This window comes from Stigmatopora nigra, chromosome 1, assembly GCF_051989575.1.
Source record: "Stigmatopora nigra isolate UIUO_SnigA chromosome 1, RoL_Snig_1.1, whole genome shotgun sequence".
Lineage (NCBI taxonomy): Eukaryota > Metazoa > Chordata > Actinopteri > Syngnathiformes > Syngnathidae > Stigmatopora > Stigmatopora nigra.
The window spans coordinates 13,299,858-13,322,771 of record NC_135508.1 but is presented as its reverse complement, the minus strand read 5'-3'; the positions used below and the strand labels follow the sequence as shown (position 1 = coordinate 13,322,771).

Below are 22,914 nucleotides of genomic sequence, written 5' to 3'. Positions count from 1 at the left end.
CTCTGTATCTCACTCTCTCTCTCTTTCTCTCTCTCTCTCTGTCTCTCTTTCTCTCTCCCTCCTATTTCCTTCTCTCCACCTCTCTATTCCTCCCCGTCCGTTTCTTTCTCTCTTACTCCCTCTATTTCTCTCTGTTGGTCTCTCACTCTGCTCCTCTCTCTTTCTCACTCTCTCTCTCTCTCTCTCTCTCTCTCTCTCTCTCTCTCTCTCTCTCTCTCTCTCTCTCTCTCTCTCTCTTTCTCTCTCTCTCTCTCTTTCTCTCTCTCTCTCTCTCTCTTTCTCTCTCTCTTCCTCTTTCTATTTCTTTTGATCTCTCTATTTCTCTTTCTCTCTCTTCCCCCTCTATTTCCCTATCTCTATTTCGGCCTCTCTCTGTCTCTCTTACTCACTCTCTTACTCTCTCTCTCTGTCTCTCCCTCTCTCTCCCTTTCTCACACAGACACACTCCATTTCTCTCTGTCTCTCTCATTCTCTCACTCTGTCTCTCTCTCACACACTATTTCTTTATCGCTCTCTTTTTCTCACCCTATTTGCTCCCTCATTTTCTCTCTGTCTCTCATATTCTCTCTCTCTCTCGCTCACTTGCAGATGAAGCAGTACTAAGGGGGAAGGGGCGGGTGAGCTGGAGCGCAGGAGGATCCGAGGCGGTGCCTGTTTTTTTTTTTTTTTTTTTTTTTTAAATTTTTCTGTTTTCTTTTTTTTTTTCCTCTTCTGCGACCACTCTCCGAGTCCCTCTCAGCCGGGCTCCGGTTGACTTGTCTCCGGTAAAGGTTCCCCAGCCCAGCCGAGCCCACCCCGACCCACGCCCCTCCAGCTCCTGTTTTCTTCCCCGGCAAAGTCAGCGGCGACCGGCTCAGCTCAGCACATTTGCAGGTACTAACACTCTCGCTCCAAATGCATACGAATTGCTCGCGGCTCCCATTCAATTGAAAGCAGCGTCTTTCCTTCCCTTGAAGAGTGCGGATAACCCACACATAACCCACTTGCCACTTTGGAAGCCTTGCAGCTTTGACTTGTCTTTGCACTTTCAACTCTTATTAAGTTTCATGTGCCGGTCTGGGCTATTTAGAGAGGGCGTCCGTCATAACGTCTCCACTTTATGACACTATCTATCTGTGCAGACTTCTGCTCTTGTTATTATTGATATTATTTATATTATGATTAGGTTGTGTCATTGTTTTCAGCGCGGTGGGGAAAAAAAGTGAGAAAAAAACAGCTTGTCAAGTTTGGTTTTCCAACCTCAGATATGGTCTTCTTTATGGGAGTTTTTCTAAAAAAAAAAGAAAATAACTTCGACTAAATTCATCTCGCCTTATTTGAGTGTTTTAACGTCAAATGTAAATAGAGGCAATGATGTGCAAATGATACTCCCTGACTAAAAAAAATAGAGTGAAGTGAGGCAAATTCAGATGAAGGTCTCATTTTCTCGTGTCCAATCGGCTTACCGTGCATGTTTTTGGAATGTGGGAGGAAGCCGGAGTACCCGTAGGAAACCCACGCAGGCCTGGGCACAACATGCAAACTCCACACAGATGGACCGACCTGGGTTTGAACCCAGAACCCCTAACCACTCATGCTGACACACCTCCTCCACCCATTAATATAATAATTACAGCAAATAATATATGAATTTGTATTTTGTTGGCACTAATTTTACTCAACTAAAATACAAATTCATGTCATTTTACCTTGGGAATTTTCCTGTTAAAATAGTAACGTCGTAATGGTAAGATTTACTTGATGTTTTTTTTTTTTTTAACAAAATTCAGAACCTGTTCAACCAATCACTAAACTACTTCTAAAGCAGTAGAAAAATCCAGATTCAGCAATGTGTTTTATTGACAAAAAAAAGTGTCTTAATGACTTACATCTTCCCAAAAAGTTTCAAAGCATATCCAAGAGAGAAATCATATTGATCTTGCAATGTACTGCAAATTATTATCCATTAATACTAATGATAATAGATGTTGTTACAAAAATAGTCATGAATAAATCCAATGGAGCACTGACGAAGAAATACATTTATATCATTTGGACTAGATGTTTATGAACATGATATTGTATAGATAAATTAATGAGTGATCTGGTTGGAATTTGTAATATAGTTTGTGATTTTATTTAATTATTTTTTTCATTCATTTCAAGCTAATTTCCCATCAGCCTATCCTAACAAAGAGTTTAAATGTAAATATGAAATCGTCAAATTCAGCCCAGTCATCCACCTATTAAAAAGAATCCGGCTGTGTGCAATGGCACGCAAAAATGACAAATTAATCCCTTGTGGCCATTTTTAAAGCAAATTGTCTTGAAAACCTGCTGAAAGCTCATCCAAATTTAATAAATAAATAATAATAATAAAGTCTCATCTTTAAAATCTCTTTTCATGTGCGGAAGAACAAACCGCCAAAATAATTCAGAACTTTTTCAGGGTCCAACTTTTGTGAGTTTTTTTTTCTCATTTTCCAGGGTCGCGGGGGTGCTGGAGCCTTGGCCAGCCAACTTTGAGTAGTTGACAGGGAACACCCTGAAGTAGTGCCAGCTCATCGTAGGGCGCTAGGGGACAGACAAACACTCAAACTCAGACCTAAGGACAATTTAGGGTGTTCAACCAGTGTACCATGCATGTCTTTGGCCTGTGGTAGGAAACTGGAGTATCCAAAGAAAAACTACACAGGCATGGGCAGAGCATGCAAACTCGACACAAGAAAGTTGGAAGCCTCCAAGGATCGAACCCTCCATCCTAGAACTGTGAGGTGAATACGCAAACCACTCTCTCCACCACGGAGTTGATTTGGGAGCGGCGACCTGGAAAATGGATCCATATTTGCCCAGATGCACTCCAACATTTCCAAAATCCCAACAGTGTGAAAGCCGTCAAAGTAGCACACTTTAATTGCTTTGGCTTCCCGAATTGCTATCTCCTCATACTTAAATGTATCTCATGTACTAACTTCAGATGAGCTCAGATTCCATTTCACTTCCTGCTGCACATCGATCCGTGGGCGGCCAAAGCGAGACTCCCTGTTACGTGCACACACGCGCTTCCACCATAAAAGCAAAGTGGCTGTTATGACAAGTCGGAACAGGTTGTTTTTTTTTGTATTGTTTGTATTTTTAATGCAGCATGTTGCAGAAGGCAGCCCCCACAATAAGCTCTTACATAAGTTACACTGCAGCCTGAGTGATAGGCGGCCAAGCATTCCTCCCCTTCATTTTCCAAGAAATCTGTGATTCACAGCACTCTGACTCTTTTGCCGCTCATGTGTTATTTAAATGCCGCCGCGTTCACTGTACCGACCTCCCGTCTGTGCATCCAATGGCTGGCGACCATGCAATGAACTTATACTACACTTGAAGAATCGATCTTTGAACCCTACGCTGTTTGTGTAATCGTGTCAGTGACATTTCTACACCCAACACCAAGGCATTAGGAAAAACACAATAGGTTTGAAATTCGTTCATTTTCTGAACCGCTTATCCTCACAAGAGTTGCGGGGGGTGCTGGAACCTATTCCAGATAGCTACGGGCACTAGGCAGGCAATCAAAGGTAAATATGAGGAAAACAACCAATCCAATTCAAGTCAGAGTGATCGGTTAGCTTTGTTTTTGGGATGTGAGAGGAAACCGGAGTACCCGGAAAAAACCCATGCAAGCCCAGGGAGAACATGTAAACTCCACACCGTGAGGACTGACCTTGGACCAAACCCACCGCCTTAGAATTGTGAGGTCAACACGCTAACTACTCTAGGTTTGACATCAAAACTAAATATTTCAATGTCTGTTTGCCTTGCATTCAAGAAATATTAAGGTTTCTCAAGGAAATGTCTGTATTAGCTCTTCATCAAAGAATACGTTAGCACCTCCACTACTTTAGTTTTAGCATTATTAAGGGTAAGGTGTGCCAAAAATGACAGTACCAACTATTAACCTAGTCAATTTGTGGGGTCTATTAATGTGGATTGTGGAAAAATGTGTGAATGGGCAACAAAAAAAAAGTTATTGTAGTTTAAAAGTACCCATAGCTACTAAATTGGTGTTAAAGATATATTAAATGTCATATAGGCAGAGGAAGTAGTGGTTAAAGGGCTGAGATGTAAAAGTCATCTTGCTTTTGCTGACAATTCTATAGTTTGGGACTGTTGTTCATGCCAAATTATATCACACAAAATACTTATATTTGCTTAGTGCTCCCACTTCTGGTGCATTTTTTTCAGCCATTGATGAACATAATGTATTCAATATTTTTAGATCAGCACCTATACGGATAAAAGAAACAAACATATTCCCACGTAGGCCACTGTTTTATCCGCCAATGCAGTTCCAAGTGATCAAATACCAATTTAGTCAGAGTAGCAACACACAACATATTGTAAGTGTAAACATTTAATCCACTTTTAGGGTTTTCAAACAAGGTTGCACTTGCTAAAGCAACTTTACCACAGTTGTTTTCAATCTCAGCAGTGAGGTCAGCCTTTTCGCTCTTTATTTCAGGGCATGTTTGATTGTAAAAATGTGAAGAATAGCCCTGAAAATAAAAATGTGAGGGAGTGTTTCCCCTGTTACGGCAATGACTCACACATGCAGTCACATGCTCGTTGAATGCAGAGTAGAGCGTCCAGTTTAAAGGCCACGTAAGGTTGGCGTGGGCTGAGGAGGAGGAGGAGGAGGTGGAGCTACACCAGGGAAGACTTCTTGCAAGCGGGCTCCCCCCTTTTTTCTCTGCTTTCCGTGATGTGTGTGTCTCCCCCCTCTACTCCCCACCTCCGCGTCGACAGAACTAAACTGCTAATGGAGGGAAACACGCTCCTTAGCAACCAAATTTGTCCAACCGTCTGGCCGCCTCCGCCCGCCGCTATCTGCTCACGCTCGAGTGAGGCGGAGGGTGGAAAATATCGAACCTCCTTCTATTCTGAGAAGTCAAGAAAGTGGCATTTCAGGGTTGCACAATGCCATATTTCCTCACTTCACCCCCCCCAAGGCGTGGGTTTTTACCACACACTGCGCAAACATTGGCCGTGTAGGGGAAAAAAATGGAGAAGGTCATCCCCGAGTGTATCTTGAAATGGTTCATGTATTACTATAAGGCTTTTATGGTTGTAGCTGCTGACAGGTTTATGTTAAGTTGTTAAGGCTAGCAGAAAACCGGGTTGTTTTTATGTGGAAAATGATTGTAAGGAATAGCCCACTTCAGGAATACGAAGATACGGAAGGAGCCGTACGTCGAACGTGAGTTATTTCTGAAGGTCGGATTCCCCGAGTTTGTGTTTCGGTGCTTAAGATTTGAAGTCTAAATCACCCTACTGGCAGTAACACAAACAGTCAGGGTAGACTCAAGCTTTTAAGTGGCCACTTAGTCGTATGGAATTGAATGTGCTCCCAAGACAACTTTACTTCTTACGGCAATGGAAGTCTGCTTGCAGTCAAGTTTACAGTAATCCCTCGAATATCACGGCTTCACTACATTGCGTTTTTTTTCTGGGTGAATTTTTTGGGGGATATTTTTGTTTTTTTGAAAGTTCATAAACGAGAAAATACACGCTGAAACTGGCAAGTGGAATCCACTCCCCTGTCATCCGCTTGCTACTATGACTCAGTACTGAAGTAAAAGATTTTTTTAAGTCCGTAAAAATGTAAAAAAAATCATGCTGAAACTTGCAAACAGAAGCCACCCCCCTGTCCTCCGCTTGCTACACTAATTTTTTAAAATAGTGGTGACCTTACTTTGCGTTTTTTCTTTTATCGCGGCCATGTCTGGTCTACTTAACCACGATAATCGAGGGATTACTGTAAACATACTTTGTGTCCCTTTGACATCACGTGCACTGTTTTATCTGAGATGGTACGTTTCCAACATCTGCACTCAGTCATGTTAAGACTATCACAGCAGAACTGGTCCACCTCGGTTAAAGGGAAGAGGAGAAGCCACTTTGATTGGACGTGAATGAAACAGTGAGTCCCACATAGATGGAAGCCTTCTTTTTTCCTTGTCAGTGAAATGATCAACACCCACTGCAGCAGATAGAAAAATAGTCACGAAAATAGAGCCCTTGATGTCTTTTGTCATTTGAAAAGAATATTTCAATACCCATTCAATGATGATCTATTGTTAGAGATGGAAAATTTGAATGTAAATGCATCATTCGAATTTTCACTGAACACATATGGGATAAGTTAAAAAGAACAATCTTGGCATCTCCTAAATGTGGTGATGTCATAATTGCCCACAAAATGTATTACTGGCACAATGGCAGCAAGTTTTTTTGTCACTGACTTATTTATTAGCATTTTCCTAGCATGTTCATACGAGGTTTACATATGAAGTAGGTGTACTTGAGATTTCCACATGCGTCAAATATTAAAACCTTTGCACTCATTCTTGACATACTTATGCAACGCCTTTGTCTAAAGCTGAAGACGCTTATGAAAGGATGACTGTCCACCAGTCCACCAGTTTTGTCCTCCAATGTTACCTTATTCAGGTCATTATTTTTTTGCTTTTTTTTCACGTGGAGTTCACGGCTGGGTACGCATAAGTACTTATACAAATAGTCTGAATCCACTGGGCTCCCAGCAAGTAGGGCAACGTGTTCTATTTTGGTCCATGTCTGTCGCTCCTTTTTAAATGATTGTGCCAATCTGCTTTATGTTCTTTTCTGGAATCAGTAAACTACAGTATCGTGGGAGTTTTGATTTCAGGCAGAATGGAGATTTGCACGTAAACAAACTGGGCTGCCTCAAGGGATGCTAGCATTACCGTATCTTCCGGACTATAAGTCCCATCTTTTTTCATACTTTGGCCTGCTTATTCACTCTGACTACCGAGAGCCTGTAATGTTTTTTTTTGTTTTTTTTTAGTTCAGAGCTTTCTGAAATATTTTTAATCTAACAGTTGCCCATTTAAGCCTGTTGTTCTCCATTTTCCTATTGTTACTTTAACAGTTTACTTTGTTTTGGGTTTCGGTTCAAATCAAAAATTGATCCAAAATTATATTTATATATTTACCTCTTCTTTGTGCATTGTTTGGCTGACTCAATTTAAACCGAAGTTCAATTTATAGTCCAAAAATACTTTCTTTACCATTCCGTAACTAATCCTACCACTTTGAAAGAACACTCATTAATGGGAAAAAACCCAGAGAAACCTGCAGTATAAGAGTTATCTTATTTTATGTAGTATATGTCTTTATGTATATTTTATGCCAGAATTAAGAATGGGGATTGTTCAAGAGTAAATGTGAAAAAGTGTATCAGTATTTTCATCACTAGTTTCTTTCTCTGATAGCAAATTGCTGGTAATAACCAAGTTGGCAGTCAACATTTCAACCCCACATTATTAATGAAAAACCCCAAGAACAAGTCTACTAAAGTCACTTAGTTTCTGTGATTACTGTATTCTTCCCACTTAAGCTAACGCTGCAAGTTTTTTTCTTCATTATTCCCCCGGTATCAAATTATCCCCACTTCAAATTTGCATATACTAGACGACGATAGACCATTATAGGTTTTTTTTCCCCCTCTGTGTGAATGGGGATCTTGTTTAATGGGCATGCACTGTGCAAATTAAAGCCCTTCGTCTCGCTTGGTTTTGCATTTGGTCCATTTTAACTCATTAGCCTGGACGTTATCCCGGAGGGAAGGTGCAATTGTCTCCTCCTGACTGATCACAAGCTGGCTACATGGATTTCCCCCCCTGTCGGAGCCCTTTTTTTCCGCACCGCAGTTGCGCTAAGTGGATCTCATGTGTTGTCGTGTTTTCAGTTCATGTAGAAATGAAAACAAAGAGACAGTTTGAATCAGAAGATGAATCCAATTGACTTTTTCTGTTTTAGATCCTAAAATGAAAAGGACAGAAAATGAGCCTTGGTGTAAACAAGCCTAATGCCAAAGCCACTTTGGTGCTTGTTTTGTTTTTGCAGTTGCATTTTTCTGCTCAACATTCAAAGTAGCACAAGCAGCTTGTGAGAGTTGGGGTGAGGGTTGGTTTTACTTCCAGTAATCTGGCTTTTTTATGCAAGTTTCTTCTAGGTTTTTTTGCATATGCTAAATTGCCTGGCTGAGAGATTCATCGAAATTGGCAATGGAACCCATTTCCAAGTTGTCACATTTGATTTCATTTACAATTGACTGACCCAAGATCAATTGTGCTGCAACTCCAATGAATATTAACAAAGATGATGGATTGGTACCAACCAAGACGAATACTCGTGTTAATTCTGCCTCATATTTTTCATGATTCTGCATCAGAATCCAACGAAAAGTCAGTTTCTGCCTTGTGTAAAGGCCCCTTCTATGTAAACAGAAAGATAGAATGGTCACATTGTGTGTATTAAGACTCGACAACCCTAATCCCGATTAACCAGCGCTATTGTTTCTCCAGTCCTTCATTCCAGGGTATTTTTCTCAGTTTTCGCCTGCGGGGTCATTCGGAAAATGTGCAATCAGAAAGCCATTGCAGAGAATCCGATGGATGATTAACACGGCGAGAGAATGATCGGACAGTGGGGATGATTCGACTTTATTTTGATGGCCCCACCGAGGGCTATTTTTAGATGAATGGCTTCCGAGGCATCGATCCTGCCGTGGTTCCTTCATGTGTCACTTGGCCACCCAAGCTTTCCAAGGCAGTCCGCTCAGCCGCAAACCTGCTAGGCAACCATGCTGACCTTTGGAGGGAATTAAGCCAGGAACAGTTTGAACCTTTCCAGTGAGTGCGCCGCCAGTAAACAGTCCCACTTTCTGTCAGATAGCAGCACTTTAAACGTTGGTGGTCATCAGTGCGGGAGGGGGTGGCGGGGGGACTTCCTCCTCGCCTGGTTGTCCACCTCCTGAATGACGAATTACATTTGCCTTGTTTGTTTACCCACCGTTAGGGAATCTCTTTATTGTGTGCTCACCGCCGTTCTCAAGCCCGCTTTTGTGAGTCACGCGGGAATTCCTATCCCACCTCGGACCTCGTTTGACATTTCAGGGCTTCGTTTTGCTAGCTTAGGCCGGCGCGGCGCATTTCAATAGCGGATTTTGTCCACAAAAGGCCGCAGGGTGAGGCAGGGGGCGTGAACGCTCGTTGCGTGACAGTCCAGAAATCCATCCGAAAATAATGACCTTTTTAGGCCAACGAGCAAAAAGTTATTTTTGGGCTCCTCAACTCCCGAGAGTTAAAGTTTCTATTTTGCCACGACATATTTTTGGGGAGACAGCTCGGCGTGGGTAACCGTTTGGAATGATGACTCGGCAATTTCAGACAATACAGTGGAAAGCGGAGGCACGGAAAGAGGAGGGATGGAAAATGAATCACTCCAATGTCACAGACGTTCAGGTGTGCGGTGCAAATGCTGTTTTTACTTTGCTTTTAAGATCAAACCACACGCCGCCTACCTTGTCTCCACAGTTTCACCGTGCGCCGTCTCGCAACATGTCCGCCCCCGCCAGCAAAGAGGTGAAGGAGCTCAGCTCTGTCGACTTCATCCAGCTTCAGCAGTATATTGAATGTGAGTGTATTTATGGACATTTTGCCCACCTCCTCGCAAAACACGCATCCATTACTCGCACGTCACCATGCACTTCTACCCACTCACGCGCTCGCCTACATGCGGGTTTCTTCGATGTAGACGACCTTTCAGTCTGAAATCGTAGAGAGGTTGGAATGGATGCAGCCTGTCTCTGCATTACTCAAGGAGAGGACTGTCATTATAAGCAAAGGAAGATGTAAAAAGTAGCATTGCACGGCAACGCGCTTTTAGCATAACATAAACAAATTTAAATGAACTTTGATTACGATGCAGACACTCTAAATTAAGCCCAACACTAAACTTAATTCTAATTTAGTTTGACATTTTGATACCTTACTTCTCCCGGGTTAGCTCTATTTGCCCCGCCTCCGCTTTTGTCTAAACTTAATTCTAATTTTATTTTAAATTTTGATACATTTCTCGTTTCGGGTTGGCTCTATTTGCCCCGCCTCCTCCCTGACTTTCAGATGCAACCTATCGAGGGTTGTTTGCTTTTGTCTTCCCTTCAAAATATTCCCAAAATGATGCACACAAATGTCCTCACATTAGGATAACGCATGATCACTTCCCAACGAGAAGTTCTATATACGCCATTCGCACTGACTAAATGGGAAAATAACACTGAAAAATACAATGCTCCGCCCAGTGCTCATAGAGACATTCTCAGTACTCGGAGAGACAGTGCCCATGATGTTCTTATGGGCAGCCTCTCACGTCCGCTGTCTGCTCGTATATATCAAAATTTGTCTCGTATCTCCAAATAAATATTCGCTAAAAATTTGACTCATATCTCAAATTGCTCATATGTCGCGGTACCACTAGACATTGGTTCCTCTACTTATAAATGTATCTACAAATGTTCAGGTTACAAAATGTTTTGATGCAAAAACTTTTGTTCCAAGATACAAAAATAACGTCCAAGTTACAGAACATCAAACTAAATATAAAATATAAGTGTGTTCTTATGTGGATGGTTACATTCGTATTCTGAGAAACCATTCGCAAAACCACATTAGAATATGTTTTCACATTTCCTATTCAATTTAATGGATACATTTAAAAAAAAATCCAACTCACTTTCTTTTTTTGCGTACATACTTTACTAGATATTTCATACAAAATTGCTAAACCTTTTTTAAAATCATTTTTATAGGGTTTAGGCAATAGTTTTAAAGATTGCTAAACGAATTATGCTAATTGAATGTAATATGTCCTTCGACTCAAAAAAAAATCCAAGTTCCGAAGACTTTTTTAATGGGTTTTGGTGTTAGTTTAGTTTTAAAAAATACAATCTAAATCATAACATGTCCTGAAATATCTCCGGTTGCATTTGACCTCTTCCAGACTGCACCTTGAAGGTCAAAGATGTCCTGCGGGAATTTGATGCAGATGGCCGCCTGTCACAGCACAGACACGGAGAGGTGAGGGCACGGCACGGTACGGCACGGTACGGCACGGCGCAGCATGGAACGGGACAGAGTGTCCTTCCAGTTTTCACACGTGACAGCCGTGAAAATGTAAAGAAGAGCATCTGATTCATCCTAACGTGGGCACGTAAAAAACAGCCTGACACTGGCTAATTAGATTCAAAGCCTTGGATGGTGTCGACCGAGCGCTCTTGTGAGTGATGTCGCCGTTAGACTGAGAATGCAGATGTAAATGACGTCGTGGCGCCCAGACCCATGCAGCGAGCACAGCGAGCGAAGCCTCCCCGGCCGATTGCTTTCAGGAGATACTATTCATATATGCAGTCAGTTTGTGATGGCTTTTAAAATCCTATTTCAAGTGTGAGTGTGTGTGTGTCAGTTCAGTCATTTTCTCCATCACCAAAAAAAGAATAGAAATACTGTAGAATTCATCTCAGGTATCATCATGGCATACTTTTGAATAGAATAATACAACAGGACAGGCTCGACTTTCGGCGTTAGCTTCGATGGCGATAGAAAAGAAGGAAGAAAGAAAGGAGGATGGATATTGTGTACAGTTAAAAATGTTTTTTTGGTGAGTAAATTATGGCTATATTCTTTAATCATAGTTTGTATGAGGTTATTATTGATTATTGTTTATGTGTCGCAGCTGTAGATGCAGTAGAGGTTTTATAGCCATAAAATAGGTTTGAAGGCGTCGCTAGAAAGTGCACGGATCGCCGCTTATTTTTAAACAACTAAAATTAACATAACCAGTAATTGGCAAGTCATATATTTTTTTGTATCTGTTAGGATCATTGGGCCAAATCCGATACTTCCAGAGTGAACGGGTACCGTCAAAACAAAATTCTTTATGTTATGCTGGGATAATCTACAAGGATTCCAGTAAAATGTTTTAGTGGGGTAGCAGTGAGTGAATTATTTATTTATACGGCAGCTCTGCGGGGCATTGGCGTCAACAAAAATGGGTTTGTGGTTCAGTATTATCCAGGGAATTCGGTTTAAGTCCTGCAGCATCCAATCAAAATAAAATCCCCCAAAGCAAATTTCTGCCATTTTTTGGGAGTATGGGGGTAGAAAATCTGAGTATCCATAAAAAACATGCCTGGATACATTTTATTCAACTTCTGATTTTCCAAAACCAAATCAAGGCCTTTGACATTGTACCATATTTTTAGACAGTTAAAATTAAAGTGGGCGACCAGCCAGCTGATTGGTTATTCCGTCCGGCTCCCTATAAATTGCCCCTAGGTACGAGAGTGAGTGTGAATAGTTTTCCGTCTCTTCGTGCCCTGCGATTGGCTGGCCACCGATTCTCTAGTTAGCTGGGATCGGCTCCAGCACCTCCTGCGATCCTCGCGGGGATAAGCCATATGAAAAATGAACGTATAAATATAAAGCGGAAAAATATCCAACCAGGACAAGTCATTTACTACATGATTGTTTTATTTTTGTTAGAAAATGTTATTTCAATTGAATTTTAGCAGAAAAACAAAAGATCCGTGCACATGATTTATAGAATCCTCAAGCAATTAAATTATGTGCCGCTTATTTGTTAGCTAACGCTAATCTGCCCAGCCAACAGGAAGCCAGGCAGCATTATTCACCTTTTGACTTTTTACATGATTACATGGTCATCACAGGTGCATGCATTTCAGGCTTGTTGCGTGGCGGTGTCGTCTAGTCATTGCATTAATGGTGATCTCCGTCCAATTTGGTGTGGCCCGGTTATTTTGTAAATTAAAACCTGTTTGAGTATTTGTCTAATTTCATAATCAATGGACGTAATTGTATACAAACATTATAAAATTCCATTTTCTGTAACATACCCACTAACAAAAAGAGTATATACTATATATACTGCTCATCCCAAATTCTTACACTTTTTTTTACATTTTTGAGTCGAATTGAAAGGAGTGCTTGACATTGACATTGTTCCATCAATCCATAAATGTTGACAAAATGAATATGTATATATGAGTATGAAACTAGTAGTTGTTAAGGGAAGCAAGGCGTCATTTATTATTGCTATTTTACTGATATTGTGTTACCACACTTCCTCGCTTGAACACATAATGCAAATGAGTAAACAATGGTTGGCAACAGACAGATATTTGTATAGTTTAAAGCATTCTAAATTTAAAGGGATTACCGCATATATTTGGCATAATATGTGGTTTGGTTGTACTATGTGTATGGTACGTCATTGGTCAAAATCTTAATGCCACTCTCAAATGTTGCAGTGCATCAATGAAGAAGGCTTTCGTCTTTTCCTGAAGACTTACTTAGAAGTGGAAGACTTCCCAGCAGATCTGTGGCAGCGACTTTTCCGCTCTTTCCAGAACTCAGAAAGTACCCAGGAGGACAGCAGGAGTAAGTATTCATGCACACCCTGATCAATTAAGCATATGCCTCAAAATAAAAACTCTATGGGATGGATTTTTGAAATCTGCAGAGTGTAATGCTTACAATTACCACAAGAGAGCAGCAAGTTAACATATGGTCAGGCATACTCATCAATAATCCTTGCAAATTCTCAAATCTTGAATTTACACACTTAGAGAAAGTGAAGAAATTCAATCACTTGTCTATTAGGATTCGATAGCCGTTTCTGGCTAGCATACAACAAATTCAAATGACTACGATGCACGATTTGGACAAACGTAGTGAGAGAATCCTAACATACCCACACATACCCATAAAATCACGCTTTATGAGGGTTATTATAAACAAGGATTTGGGAAAATATGGATTAGTATTCCATCCTGTGCTTTTGATTCGTCCATGCAGAAGAGGTTTTTCTGAAGGATGTTTCCTGTTATTTCTCATTGTTGGAGGACGGTCAGCCTCGTGACAAGCTAGAGTGTGAGTCTTTTTTTTTTATTCGTTTTATCTAGCTTAGAAAAGTGTTTGTTTTAATATTTCTTGATTTGTTTTTTTTTCAGTTGCTTTTAAGTTGTACGACAGAGACGGCAACGGCGTCCTGGACAGCTCGGTAAGGTTTTGATTAAATGAGTCGAATTTGGTTCGCGAGCCCTTCATTGGGGAATTTATCCTTTGATTTATTTGTCTCTTGAAATCATAAAAAACATCAACCTTGCACTACTAAAAATATCCATCTATAACTTAAAAATAGAGAGAGACATTTTAATATTAAGTTTGCATTTTCTACAAGAAATTTGGTGTAAACGACTGTAAACCTTGCGATTGGGTTTTGGAGAGTGCTGACCTAGACCGCCTGTGACCACTTTGATACCCTTTTTTTCCTCCTTTTTTCCTCCTTTTTTTAGGAAGTGGATAGAATTATCGCTCAGATGATGCACGCTGCAGACTACCTAGGATGGGATGTGTCAGAGCTCAGGCCGGTAAGTCTCCACGCCTCCCCTCAAAGCTGATTGTGATGGCCGACTGGTTTTCAGCGTATAAGCTTTTCGCGCAGTGAGCAAAAAAATACATTTGACACCTTAGTTGAGAAACCTGTTTGAAGTTCAGATGATAAGGAGCGATTCTCGCAGGTTCTCAAGGACATGATGACCGCAATAGATGCTGACAGCAGCGGTACGGTGTCTTTGGAGGAGTGGGTGGAGGGCGGCATGAACAATGTCCCCCTGCTGGTCCTGCTGGGCCTGAAGGTAAATAACACCCAAGCTTTTTATTCCTCCTGCCAACGCCTCTTTGGCCTTTGCCTCTCGCGCACTTAGCGCTACTAAGTGCACTAATGTTATCAACGACATGAAATGATTATAAAGGAAGAAATTAAATAAGCCTCTGCATGCTTAGTAATGGCTGGAATACGTCCAGTAACCCATGTTGTAGTATATGTATTCATTCATTCATTTTCTGAACCGTTTTACTATGGTTGTGGGGGGTGCTGGACCTTATCCCAGCTGACTTCGGGCCAGAGGCGGGGGACACCCTGAATTGGTGACTGGCCAATCACAGGGCACAAGAAGACAAACAAGTAGAGTGCCCAATCAGCCTACCATTCATGATTTTGGAATGTGGAAAGAAATCGGAATACCCGGAAAAAAAACCACACAGGCCCGGGGAGAACTTGCAAACTCATACCTAGGGGCATTTTAGAGTGTCCAATCAGCCTACCATTCATGATTTTGGAATGTGGAAGGAAACCGGATTACCCAGAGAAAACCCACGCAGGACTGGGAAGAACTTGCAAACTCCACACAGGTGGACTGACCTGGATTTGAATCCAGGACCCCAGAGCTGTTAAGCCGACGCGTTAACCACTCAACCCGCCGGGCCGCCTTCCTGTAGTATATAATGGGATAATTTAAAAATGTAAATGTTTGTTTATCCCCCACCCCTATCCCATTAAATGTGTTAGTCCATTTGGGAACCTTAGCTGTCATTAACCGGTGACCCCAGACACCCTTTGGACCTATTTATAGACATGTGAAACTGGAAAACATTGTCATGTCATTAAGATAAGAGCACCAAGAGTCACCCTATCGACAGATTGAAAAGCATGCGTGTCATCTTGCGTGGACAATTTGAGAAGATTAGTGTGCTGATGTGAATGCGCTGTGCCACGCGGGACGGACGCCGTGACACATTCTGAATAATCAGCAATGTCATTACCGCCAATGCGCCCAAATTACTGCATGTGGAAAAGAGTATTACCGTATTTTCACAACTATAAGGTGCATTGCATTATAAGGCGCACCCTCAATGAATGACATTTTTTCCATATATAAGGCTCACTGTATTATAAGGCACACTGTCTATTTTGGAGAAAATTTAAGATTTTTAAGTGCGCCTTATAGTGGTGAAAACACGGTAATTGCTATTGACTTCCAGGTATGAAGCACTCACTACACATTCACCTCTAGAGCCAGCCATTGTTGATGTTTTGGATTTTTTTGTATAAAATCTTGCAGTGGGGGAGGAGCTATATGATGGAAGATGTTGTAAACTAAGATGGCATCTGCATATTTAACAGTATTGTTTCAGTTCAGGCGTTTGTGTTTTTTTAATATCCGACGGTGGTGGTTTTTCGTTTTTGGTTTTGTGTTTTTTCCATATATAAGGAGCACTGAATTATAAGGCGCACTGTCTATTTTGGAGAAAAATTAAGACTTTTAAGTGCGCCTTATAGTCGTGAAAATACGGTATATGGAAGCTGATGACCACTCTCGTTTTTCTTTATTTTGGTCAAATACCAGATGACGCAGACAGATGGACAGCACTTGTGGAGAATGAAACATTTTAGCAAGCCTGCTTACTGCAATGTGTGCCACTCCATGCTTCTGGGTCTCAGGAAGCAAGGCCTGTGCTGCACCTGTAAGTAAGCGCAGCCCCCCAACCTAACCGTTGTTTTTCTTCTTTTTTTTGGTGCTTGAGTACATGTCTGATCCGGCACTTAGAAATTGAAAGCGTATGTGAGTGCTTTTCCGTTTCGGATCCGCAGGCTGCAAGTACACAGTCCACGGCCGCTGCGCTAATAGGAACCCGGCCCCCTGTGCCAGAACCTATGTCAAGTCTAAGAAAGAAACGGGGGTACGCTACTATCTTGTTGTGATTCGGGCTAATTGTTGCAATCCTCTAATTTATTGACGAGACCATATGATATAATTTCTTGTATTTTCCGGACTATAAGTTGCACTTTTTTTCATTGTTTGGCTGGGCCTACAACTAATGCTAAAGTGCAACTTTTTGCCAATATTACAGACTTTGCTAAGATGTCATTCGATACAAGAACTCGTGATGGATATGTTGTGACACCCCTATTTGTGGCTTTTTCAGGTTGCGGCACATGATTGGGTGAGTGGGAACTGCGAATCCAGGAAGTGCGACAAGTGTCAAAAGAAGATCAAGAGTTTGCAAGGCCTGACAGGCAAACATTGCGTGTGGTGTCACTCTATGGTGAGGACAACTCTTTCTTCCAATTTCAACCAATAACTTACAAAGTTTTGTCATGATTTTTTCTTTCAAATATTTGGACTTTTTAAACCAGCGCCACGACGCGTGCGCAGACGAAGAGCCGAGCGAGTGCACGTGCGGCCCACTGCGAGACCACATCCTGCCGCCTTGGGCTGTCTATCCCGTCATCAAGGTAAGATGGATGTCCCCGACAGTCGTGAGACAAAAAGATGTGTTATCTGATTGTTTTCTTATTTTTTATCTCCATGAAATGAAGGATAGATCCAACAATGGCTGTTCTGGCCAAACGGACGACGCGGAGCTGAACACAACTCCTGATGGACAAATACTTCAGGTACTCACTCTACTTGAAATCAAGCTCAATGATTGGAAAGATGCAAATGTCTGTTTTTTTATTCTTGATGACAGATCAGGCCCGTGCCCAATACTCACCCGCTTCTTGTCTTTGTCAACCCCAAAAGTGGAGGCAAGCAGGGAGAAAGGTGAGGCTGGACACCAAATATGATCATTTAACCGTCAATATATTTTAATATCGGGTCAATAAAGGTTCATATTCAAACAAAATTAAAATTAAGTTTAGTGTAAGGTTAGATTAAACTTATTTTTGTGTTTGTCAGCATCGTAATCCAAGTTCATTTAAATTTGTTTATGTTATGTTACGAGCGCGCTGCCATGCAAAAAGTGCCCAGGACTTTGTTTTTGTTGTTTCTTGTTTTTTATGGAGACTAAATGACCTCGAAATATGACTCAAAAAATGCATTAGGTAAGCATAGCATTTGCTGTAAAGGAAATTTTAAATATTGGCTGCATTCATGATAGAAATAAAAAATAAATGAATGTTTTTTGTGTATTTCAGGGTCCTACGTAAATTTCAGTATTTACTCAACCCTCGGCAGGTGTACAACCTTTCCAATGGAGGACCAGCTGCAGGGTGAGAAGCTAAAATGAAGATGCAAACATAATCAAGTTTCTTCTTTATTTGCAACTTTGGTGTCCTCTTAAGTTTGGGACTTTGAGCTTTTGTGTGAAATTTCCAAATGTCCCTGAATTGTCTTCTTATTTTTATAGGCGACCTTAAATGTAATAAATTCTTAATATTTTCTCAATCAGCCTGAGTTTCTTCAGAGACCTTCAAGATTACCGGATCCTGGTGTGCGGCGGAGACGGAACAGTCGGCTGGATTCTGGACGCCATCGGTGAGCTCTATGCCTAAAATCGACGCCGACGTGTGGAGACGACGTAACCTTATCTTCTGTTGCGTCTCTTTGTGCCTGTCTCACCCAATCAGACAAAGCTGGTCTACTGGTACGGCCGCCAGTTGCCGTACTTCCGCTGGGCACAGGAAATGACCTCGCGCGGTGTCTTCGATGGGGCGGAGGTGAGAACGAGGCAAATTCTAAGTCACAAAAAACGTCCAAATTCGCCATAGAGCCAACAAGAAACCACCAGCAAAACATGGCTCTCCAAAATGTTAATCTTTTCACGATTTGTCCTACTCGAACCCTCAGGATACGACGGCGAAGACCTGAACAGGATCCTGAAGGACATCGAGGGGAGCTCGGAGGTTCTGATGGACCGCTGGAGCGTGCAGGTTATCACGGAAGAAAGCGAAGACAAGGGTGACCCTGTGCCGTATGAGATCATTAACAATTACTTCTCCATTGGAGTGGTGAGTTTCCACAAAGACGTCCGCTTTTGGTTGCGTCCCGCTGACAAATGTTGCTTTGGCCCACCCGACAGGATGCATCCATCGCCCACCGTTTTCACACCATGAGGGAGAAACACCCTCAAAAATTTAACAGCAGGTACAGAAAGAACAGAATTTGTCATTATTAGCCTGATGATCACATTTTTTCGCGTAGATAATTTCTAAGTACATGATGTAATTGTCATGTGTAAAATGTATCATTTGTAGATTGCTGGGTTTCCTATAATGCACTTTGTTTTCTTACTATTGGTGCTACATTCTTGTTTTCAAGAAAAACAGGTACATTTTTGTTCAAAACAATCGATGAGTCATTGAACATTACAGATGTCAACAAGGAGCACTTTTTAGAAAAATGAATTACAGTCGTAGCTCTACTTACGAATTTCACTGGTTGCAGAACTTTTTTCCGAAACTTGAAAATTTCGTAAGTAGAGGCGTATGATTTATTTAAATTCTCTAATTCGCACAGTGCTTAATAAGGAAATTTAAAATAAAATAATGGATAAGGAAATGCATTTACTTTTGGGGGGATTTTGCATCTTGGATCTTTTTTGTATCTCAAGTCACTCATTTTACATCTTTATTTTACTAAACGCTTAAACAGGGGTTTTGTATTTGGAACAGCACAGTAATCCCTCGATTATCACGTCTTCACTTATCGCAAATTCACTACTTTTCAATTTTTTTCCACTATTATTATTATTATTTTTAATAATCCCAATATTTTTTAATAATGATGTTCATTATTTTTTTTCAAAGTTCATAAAAATGTAATCATCCACTCTAAAGCCACTCTTGCTACTAGAACTCAGCACTGAAATTAAAAAAAAAAGTTATAATAAGATGACCTCAGCACCTAAAACAATTTTTTTAAATAAACAAAAAAAAGTTACAATGAGGTGACCCTACTTTGCGATTTTCCGCGATATTTGTACTGTACAGTGGTGATGAAATGTTATTTTTTGAAGGACGTCGGCATTTATTTTGGCTTCATTAATACTTCAAAGATGCTGAAAACAACTCTTTTTTTCTGCGCAGGATGAAGAACAAGCTGTGGTATTTTGAATTCGCCACCTCAGAGACCATTTCAGCCTCCTGCAAGAAACTCAACGAAAGTCTAACAATAGAGGTGAGACGGCAATTAGTGCGACGAAAAGACATTTGTTGATTTTCTTCACTTCCATCAGTGCTGCGGGATGCCTTTGGACCTCAGTGGCCTTTCGCTGGAGGGCATCGCTGTCCTAAACATTCCCAGCATGCACGGCGGCTCCAATCTTTGGGGTGAGAGCAAGAAGGGGGACGTCAAGGGGCTGAGTGGCCAGGAAGAACCCCAAGTGATTGTGGACCCAGAAGTCCTCAAAGTCACTGGCCAAGGTATTTCAACGTGACTACAAATACTAACCATTATTTTATTATTCACTGTTCTTGTGCTCTAATTTTTAAAAAATCATTCACCAAAAAGTGAAGCGTCCAATATTCACTACACGCTTCGAATTTTGGACACTAGGTGGCGACAATTTGCTGCAAAAGGACTTGATGACCTTGAGCACTATTGTATGGAAGTTGCCATATTTTGTTAAGGACTGAAAGCGTGGTTATTTTCTCATATTTTTATAAATAGAGACATCGTTTTAAAGAAGTGCAAGCATGAGATATTTTTAGATTGCTTTGGATTCATTCATAAAAAAACCTGCTACACAAAAATCTTCCTTGCAGACTACAAAGTATTTCATATATGTTAATATTAATAATACAATCAACAATAGCTAAGCTACTTGTGTCTATCAACACGTTTCATTTCAGACATTTTTCCATTGATGAAAGTCTTTCTACTACTGAAATTAAACTTCTAATTGTATTTTTGAATGAAGATTCATTCGGTTATGTGTGAAACCCCACTTGGCAATGGACTTTCAAAATTAATCCTATAAAAAAAAAAAACATTTTCACATTTTTCTTATGCGTTTTTAACCATTTGTACCCTTAAAAATATATATTTTAAAAACACTTTCTCATTTTTTTGTGTTTTAAAGCATATTGTTCCCTTAAAAAAATATATATAAAGAAATAATTAACATTTTCACTATTTTGTTGTTTTTTAAAACATTTTGTGCCATTCATTTTTTTTATAAATATATTAAAACAACATTTTCACTCTTTTGTTTTTGTTTAAAGCATTTATGTCCTTAAAAAATAATTTTCTAAAACGTTTTCACTGTTTTGTTATGTGTTTTAAAGCATTTTGTGGCCTTAAAAAACATATTGAATACATTTGCCCAATTCTGGCTCTTTCCAGATCTTAGTGACCGCAGAGTAGAGGTAGTTGGCCTGGAAGGCGCCATGGAAATGGGGCAAATTTACACCGGCCTCAAGAGCGCTGTCAGGCTGGCCAAGACAGCACAGCTCACCATCAGGTAGTATTTTGGACCACACTTTGAGAAGCACTATTTAAGGTGGCGATTTCTGACTATGATTTGTTTCTCCTCAGGACCAAGAAAGCGTTGCCGATGCAAATCGACGGCGAGCCGTGGATGCAGCCGCCCTGCACCGTACGTCCAAGTCGCGCTTTGATTTTTTTAAGCGCCTGCCTTTCTTGTGTACTAATGAAACATTTGATCTTGTGCTTTAAGATTCACATCACACATAAGAACCAAGCCAGCATGCTGATGGCTCCTCAGGCCAAAGGATCCGGATTCTTCACCTCCAGATAAGAGCAAACATCTTTTATTATGCGCTTTATTCCAAAACATAAAAAAATATATATAGAAATCCGGAAAATGAGGATACAAATAGTTTGTTGTTTACCTTAAAAAATATATTTCAAAATACAATTTACATTCCGGATCATAAAATTAAAATGGTAACAAATTGGTCATCTTCAATTTCCATTAACTTTTAAAGTGTAAATATATCAAAATTAATTTTCCCAATTTTAATTTATTTTAGAAATCAAATGATACGACGGCACTGGTCTGAACTGCTTCTCTCCACAAACTTGATTATTCTATCTAATCAACTGACATGTTTTAAATCTATATTATAACGCTGTTTAAATTAACCAAGGCGGGGCTGGCGTTTGTTCATTCAATACAAACAACGCCTCCGATGCTTCAAGTCAACTTTTCTGCGTAGGAACTTAACGTCAAAGCACTGGAAAAGGACATCCAGTGCCTTCTCGATTGCTTTTGCCTTGACTAGGTAGACACACTGGAAAGCAGGTACACCATATAGTCGTTGTATATGTGTTTCTGCAACTTTTAACGACAATAACGCAGTAGTAATATCGACTTTAGAGAAGACACTGACCTAGTATTTGAATGTGGCTGAAAGAAATTAAGAGGCGCAACTATTGTGTCTCATGAGACATAAATTAGACATCTTGAATGAAATGGTTTAGATTTGAAGGAGGATGGATGTTTTTGTTTAGCGCAGTACTCCTGTCCGAAACTGTTTACAAAACTATGTCACCGCTTTTTCAGAGTCGAAACATTTCAGTATAGATTTTGTGAAGGCCTGAAGTAACAGAAAGTGCAATGATATTTAATAAATTAAAAGGAAATCCTGTGGTATTTGCTTTACGGCCACGAGCGGGCGCCATATCCAAGAGTGTTGTTTATTTTTTTTGTTCTTGTGCCAGTCCTCATTTGCTTTTAGTGAAAAAGGAATAATTCATATCATATAAATAAATACACTTCTGTGCTGTTGTTGTGACTTATCCGTTTTCCGTTTTCTGACTATGGAAAATCATTTGTTTAGGGGTGGCCAAACTTTTTCTCCAAGGGACTCTTTCAAAACATGCAATTACCATCTTGAATTTTTTTTAAACTTTCATTCCATTCAGCCTTTGGAAAAAAAGTTTTAAAAGAGGCTGCAGTACTGGAAATTACCACTGGAGGCTGCATTGAAAACAGAGCAATTTGAAAACTTTCAATGTCACCATCAAAATAGACCTGTTTGAAGCCTGATAGAATCTTTTTAATTTAATCCGTATGATGACACAATTCTTGAAAATTGCACTATGATGATTTTGAAGCGAAATTGAATGGAATGCTTTTATTGTCATCATACAAAAAAAATAAAACTGGCAATGTAACTGCAAACACTCAAGAATGGGAATGTTTTCAGTTGATGGTAATTCATAGAGTTGAATTCAAGGGAACAGGACTTTGTTGAGAACACATGTAATCCAACAGACTTCATCTCTTTAGGTGTGGAATTTCTCTACGTTTCAGATAGTTTGCTCCAATAAGGTGTAGGGGCAGTGGGTGGGGGTCAACAATGGCTGGAACGAGGTGTAAAAAATAGCCATCTTTGTGTCACTCTACAAAAGCCATCTCTAAACCGAGGAGGAATGGCCTCAGCCATCAT

General features: G+C 40.4%; 1 protein-coding gene across 2 annotated transcripts; it reads left to right on the top strand.

Moving 5' to 3' along the window:
* Window positions 1-402: 402 nt before the first annotated feature.
* Window positions 403-22,261, top strand: dgkaa (diacylglycerol kinase, alpha a). 2 transcript variants are annotated; one of them, XM_077716704.1, is made up of 24 exons: window positions 403-873; window positions 9,390-9,489; window positions 10,855-10,931; window positions 13,181-13,310; window positions 13,728-13,802; window positions 13,883-13,932; window positions 14,228-14,302; window positions 14,453-14,569; window positions 16,121-16,238; window positions 16,366-16,454; window positions 16,701-16,820; window positions 16,912-17,010; window positions 17,095-17,172; window positions 17,247-17,320; window positions 17,695-17,769; window positions 17,949-18,034; window positions 18,127-18,216; window positions 18,347-18,507; window positions 18,579-18,643; window positions 19,585-19,675; window positions 19,734-19,920; window positions 20,843-20,960; window positions 21,035-21,095; window positions 21,177-22,261. In XM_077716704.1, exons 2-24 carry the CDS (start codon window positions 9,414-9,416, stop codon window positions 21,255-21,257), a joined length of 2,193 nt encoding a protein of 730 aa, XP_077572830.1. In that variant the 5' UTR covers window positions 403-873; window positions 9,390-9,413; the 3' UTR covers window positions 21,258-22,261. The 2 variants fall into 2 exon arrangements, with proteins under 2 accessions (XP_077572830.1, XP_077572749.1); XM_077716623.1 differs by lacking the exon at window positions 403-873 and adding an exon at window positions 9,187-9,317.
* The last annotated feature ends 653 nt before the right edge of the window (window positions 22,262-22,914 follow it).

What these genes read in the sequence shown, in the direction of transcription:
- dgkaa (XM_077716623.1), top strand. Translation starts at nt 9,222, where the DNA reads ATGATGACTCGGCAATTTCAGACAATACAGTGGAAAGCGGAGGCACGG. An exon ending in AGTCTAAGAAAGAAACGGGG is followed by an intron (nt 16,455 to 16,700) that starts GTACGCTACTAT and finishes TGGCTTTTTCAG; the next exon opens with GTTGCGGCACATGATTGGGT. An exon ending in CCTCAAAAATTTAACAGCAG is followed by an intron (nt 18,644 to 19,584) that starts GTACAGAAAGAA and finishes TTTTCTGCGCAG; the next exon opens with GATGAAGAACAAGCTGTGGT.